At 36.7% G+C, this 5,775-nt stretch overlaps 1 protein-coding gene across 1 annotated transcript in view; it reads right to left on the bottom strand.

Annotated features, from left to right (window-relative positions):
* Positions 1-2,388, bottom strand: part of LOC107086511 (solute carrier family 12 member 7-like) — a 109,323-nt gene extending 106,935 nt beyond the window's left edge. The window contains exon 1 of the mRNA XM_015377499.1: positions 2,136-2,388. Within this exon, the coding sequence (XP_015232985.1) occupies positions 2,136-2,352 (217 nt within the window). The 5' untranslated portion in view covers positions 2,353-2,388. The remainder of the gene's footprint in view (positions 1-2,135) is intronic.
* Positions 2,389-5,775: the final 3,387 nt, after the last annotated feature.

The raw sequence follows: 5,775 nt of genomic DNA on the forward strand, positions 1-5,775 counted from the left end.
AAATAAATTATAAATAGATCAGTTGCATTTCCTGCACGTCTTTATTTCTGATGGAGGAGCCGGAGCATTTATCGTTAGAGGTAAAACCGCCAAATTATCCTGATATTGATTTGAGTTCATATCGCCCAGCCCTGGTCCCCAAAAGCATTTTTTTTATTATTATGTTTTCTAAAATTTTTATTTTTAAAAAACATATTTGCTTGCAACAATGGAAACAATTCGCTTCAAGGTTTCAACCAGTAACTCATCTTGAACATAAAAAAAAAAAAACAAGACGTACCAGAGCACGCTCGGCTGATTACTAATCGATACACCCATCAGAGCGCTCCAACCATCATTACTCTGTAGCTTTGCACGCTTCCATGACCAACAGCAACCTGCAATTATTCCTCAGCTTTCTACCTACCTGCGTGTTGCTATAGAGACCTTGTTTTTCATTTACTGGAGGAACAAGGTCTGTCATTAGAAGAGAGCAAACATTTGGCTAAATGCTAAAAGATCAATTTAGCTTTGTTAAATAAAGCATTGATAAAAAAGTGGAGATGCTTCAAGAAATCCGCAGCAGATTGGAAAAAAAAGAAACTGCAGCTTGGTTGGTCCTAACTGGGGAGATGCAAGTTTCTTATCAGTGAATATACTGCATGCAAGCTATTAAGGATTATACTGAAAGAAACAAAAACAAAAGACTCTTTATTGAGGTGTAAATTATTAGATATAAGATATAAAAGATATAGAGCTGACAATATGAGATGTTGCTTAAGAAATATGAATAAAAACAAAAATTTAAACGTGAAAGTATCAGAATTTTCTAATCCAGGTCTATGGAAAACCACCTTAATTTAAATGGACCAAAAAAAAAAGTTGTAGTTTCATCCTTTTCTTTTATCCTGTCTGTCAGAGAAAGTAAGAATCTATGTTCATAAGGAAACACAAAGACTGTAGTTCTAGTAATGACATATGGAAAGCAGTATAAAATATTATCAGTATCAGCAGTTTGCTTTTCTTTATTTAAACTATTAACCCTTTAAAGCCCGGACCATAAAATAATCAACACTTTTTAGACTTTTCATTTAACTTTCTGACAAATGACATAAAAAAAAATTAAAGTCTGTATAAGTTAAATTAGATACTTTATTTGCACCAAATTTGATACATAAGGCATTTCTCTATTGTCTTTTAAACGTTTTCTGTTCCCTACATGCGACTTATTGCGCAAGTCAGGGTTTTCAAGAATAAAAATATAACACTGATGATGTATAAAAAATAAATAAATTATGTTAGAACTGTAAATATACAGTAATATGTTTATATTAGTATATATTTTTTATGTATTTATTACTGTTTTCAAGGCTGCACTTTAAAAAATTAAATTGCCTAGAGCCGTTTTAAAAGAAATTTCTTTTTGTTTACAATTTTCTGTATACAAAATGAGAAAATAAGGTCTCAAAAACCATGTATCAAATATGATACAATTAGGTTAATAAAAGTTCACAGTAAAACAAAGTAAACAAAGTAAAACATTTCCTCTAAGTTGTTTTTATATCTCCTTATATTACACTTTTTAAAGTGAATCAGTCCAATTCAGCAGATTTAGAAAAAAAATATTGAAAAAACAGACATTAAATGGAAGTTTTACAGTTTATCCTTGAATTAAACATTATAAATCAAATAAAAAATGATAGGCAATCAAACATGAATAAAAAAAATGTTTGCTTTTTCTTGATCAGAATATTGTGCACGGCAAAAACGATGTAGAAATAAGTAAACATTTCTTAAATTAAGTGTATTTATCCTTATTCACTGATTTATGGAGCTAAACAAACAAACTTGACTGGCTTATAAAGAAAAACAGTGAATTTTATTGACAGCCACTATGGAAGTTCCCTCCAATTAAACCTAAATATATCCAGTTATATACTTTACCTTGTTTTTAAACAAAGTTTGCACTAATTTAAAGAAACTCTTTCAGTTCCCCCCACATTGGTCGCATTATCTGTAATATAGGTCCTCACCTCAGAGGGATGTGAGTTTTGGAGGCGCTTATTTATCCATTAGTAAACAACAATTAACACAGAGTCTAATCCCCTGGAAGCCGGACAGACAGAGATAAGAAGTGGGCCACGGACATGTCTCACCGTATTTATTAGGCTCCCTGTCGTACTCCAGGATCGGAACCGCCGCCTCGGTGTCCTGAGGCTCGAACACCGAGTCCTCCAGCGGCTCCTTTTCCTCCCCGCTGCTGCTGCCGCCGGTGTCCGCTGCCGGCTGTGCTCCAGCGGGGGGTGAGTGCTCTCCCTCCCTGGTTGCCACCCCTCCGCTGTCCACGGGGATCACCACGAACCTTTCCTTCATGTTGCTTTTCGTCTCGGTTCTTTTTGCTCTTCGCGCCGCTCCGCTCCGCTCGGCTCGGCTCTGCTTGTCTCAGCCGTTAATGACGCTCAGGATACCGCTGATCAGAGGATTGATTACGCTAAGGTAAGGCCCGCCCCCGCCTCTCTCTGATTGGTCAAGGGGAATTAGGAGCGCCGTCAATCAAACGCGGAAGCAAATCAGATTATTTAAATTAAATTTAATATGTTAAAAGCAACTTTTAGGATTTAATAAATATTAATTACATTCAATATTTTTAAATATTGAATTTAATCAACATTTTTCATCTTTAACACACACAAACATTACAGACAAACGTATTAAAAAATAAATAAAATGTATGGATCTCATATTGGAGAAATTAACTTCTTGTATTTAACCCATCTCCTTGGGAAGCAGTGGGCTGCCATTGTGGGGCAGCCGGGGAGCAATGACCCAGTCTGTGGGAGTGGGGCTCGAACTCAGGACCTCAGAGCTCTATGCCAGGGGTAACGAATAAAGAAAATCATCAACCAATAAAGGTCCAGAGACATTTTTGATTATAATCTGTTACTTTAAACAGAATTTTACATTGAAATAAAATGAGGTTTTTATGTATCCATGGTATACATTGAATTTTTAAATAAAATAAAATGTTTCCATTTTAAAATCTAAAGAGTTTTTTGAAGTAGAGAGCAACAATCATTCAGTTTGGTATATAGGCAATTTCCTGATTCAAATATTTTAAAAAACACCTGAACTGACTTTTTTTCTGTCTTAATGTTGGCAGTGGGCTTTAGGCTGCCCTGCAAGGTTTTAAACCTGGGTTTGAATGGAATGGAGACTAAGCCATTCTCAAGCACATATCAAGGTGCTGATTTTGAGCCTGGATCCAGATTTATTGTTGATTCTGTTCATGGTGGAGAATCCTGCTTCACAGCAGCAGGTTGAGCCAAACATCCTCTAAATGTGCAGGGTCCTCTTTGAGCACGCCATTTCACTTTTCTTTCACCAGTTAACTGCGGTTTTTCTCATCTTCTCCTTCTTTCCCATCGCCCGGCTTGCCACAGGTTTGCCTGCTGTGTCTAAAATTAGCAGCAGCAGCAACCCAGACTGAAAGCTCATTGGCTAATTTGGATCACATATAGCCTGGTGCCAGAGACTCCGGAGGGCTTTACCGTATTAACAGGAGAAGCGGCGCAAGCCCAACATACGGTAAATTCTAAATATTGCAAATCAGTATGGGTCAATATTAGCCAGCAGGTGGGTCCGGATCCGGACCCTGGTCCTCTAATCCATTACCTCTGCTCTATACCCTAACCACTATGTGAATTTGGGGTGGAGGTTTGACAGGACCCAAATGCAGACACTGAAGCTGAAGTGGTTTCTTGTAGATTTAATAACAAAACGGGTAACAGAAGCAAAAGTCCAAAAACATAAATCCACAAAAACTGAGAATCAGGAATCCTCACAAGGGGGCAAAGAAATTAAGAAAAACCAACAACAGTGACTGAGCAGGAGGTCCATATATGGGAGAGAGAAATGAAGACAAGGCTAATCAGCAGATTTGGAGCAGGTGTGGGCAGAGAAATCTAGAAGGGAGCTAGGGAAAAGGAGACTGACACAGGAGGGCAACAGAGGCCAAACAATAAATACAGAAATACTCAAATACATTAAAAAAAGAACCCGAATAAAACTAAATGGAAATAAAATCAATGAAAATTAAGATAAAACTTAAACAGAACAAAAACCATGACACACTAGGTCATCATATGTATTAATTATTTGGTCTATGTTTCTGTTTCTCTGTTTGTCTGTAATTCAATAAACTGGAATAGCACAGAAAAGTGATGGTTTAAATTTTCAAGCTTGTATTACAATGTGTGGTGATGCATTTTAATACTGATCTTAAATACATTTAACATTTAAAACTTTCATATAAGATAATTTATATATAGAAAAAAATATAAATGCAATAATGTTGGTTTAAGGAAAGGGTTTTGTTTTCAAAACATACTTTTATCCTGCGGACAAGCATCATTGGAACACAAATGTAAAAAAATACCCAGACACTTAGATTACCCCCCCCCCCCCCCCCTGCAAAACCCAAGAAGCTGAATTATGCAGCTGTGAGCAATATACCTTTAAAGGAGAAGTCCAGTCAGCAAGAAATAAACAATAGATCATTTTCTATACCTATAACTAATACATTTGTGGTGATTTAATGAATTTAGCATTAATCAGAAAAAAATGAAAACAATATTTTTCATTGCAATCACTGAGTACGACAACGGACATTTATGCCCAAATAAAGTAACACCTCCCTCCTGACATCTTCCAGCAGTGACGAAGATTTAATTGAATAACTGAGGCAAAAATCCAAAAAACAAAGTACAAAATACAAGGAACCCAAAAAAAAAAAAAACACACTACTTGAGGGGAAAACTCACGAGGGGAGCCAGGAAAAGACGAGGAACCAGCACTGAGGAACTGCACAGGGAGGGTATATATGGGAGACTGAACAAAGACAGGACTAATGAGCTAATTGGGAGCAGGTGTGAACAGAGGAGTCTAGAAAGGAGCTAGGGAAAAGGAGACCAACACAAGAGGGCAATCAAGAAATACCTAAGAACTCAAATATATGCAGAAAACACCACAAAATAGGAATTAAACCAATAAAACTAGAAAACAAAGAAAAACATGGATCAAAGTTAAACTAAATTCTCAAAAGAAAATAGAACCAAGACTGTGACATCAACAACAATTATTGAAGATTTCCAGAGGACTTCACCATTGAAATTCACCAGTTATAGTTAAATTGACAATGCCCACATGCATGGCAGTTGGATGTTGGAATACTTCGCGTAAAAGTGAAAAAAAAAATAGTTATTTTACCTTTCTGATTCCTGATCCTCCACGGACGGGTTGGTCATTGGATCGCCAACTTGAAGAGGGAGGATTTGCCATCGAACTTCTGGCCAGAGAAAAAACACGTAATATGTAGCCAACATTTGGAAGAAGAATGTTTTCAAGATGACTTGGATACTAGCGCGTTGTGACAAACACCAGATACAGCACTGGGACTTGATCAACAGCCGATACCGCACCGTGACGTCACAAACCAGTAGGTGGCAGTAGTGTTCTTTGACAAACATGGATGCCTCCAGTAAAGCACAGTCAGAAGAAATTACTAATAATTAAAAACACTTTATTGAACAGAATGTAATAATTTCATACTTAAAGTGCTTTCAGAAGTTTGTATTCTGACTGTGACCGGATTTTTCCTTTAGATATCGTAGGCCTATATTAGATAGAGCTTAGCTGTCACAGTGAGCTGTCGTTTCAATGAACACATTAGAAGTCCCCTAACTGATGTTAAAATGATAGGGTAATTAACACTGACTTGGAACATCCTCTTCTATCTAT

Source organism: Cyprinodon variegatus, unplaced genomic scaffold (assembly GCF_000732505.1).
Source record: "Cyprinodon variegatus isolate N-32 unplaced genomic scaffold, C_variegatus-1.0 Scaffold155, whole genome shotgun sequence".
Lineage (NCBI taxonomy): Eukaryota > Metazoa > Chordata > Actinopteri > Cyprinodontiformes > Cyprinodontidae > Cyprinodon > Cyprinodon variegatus.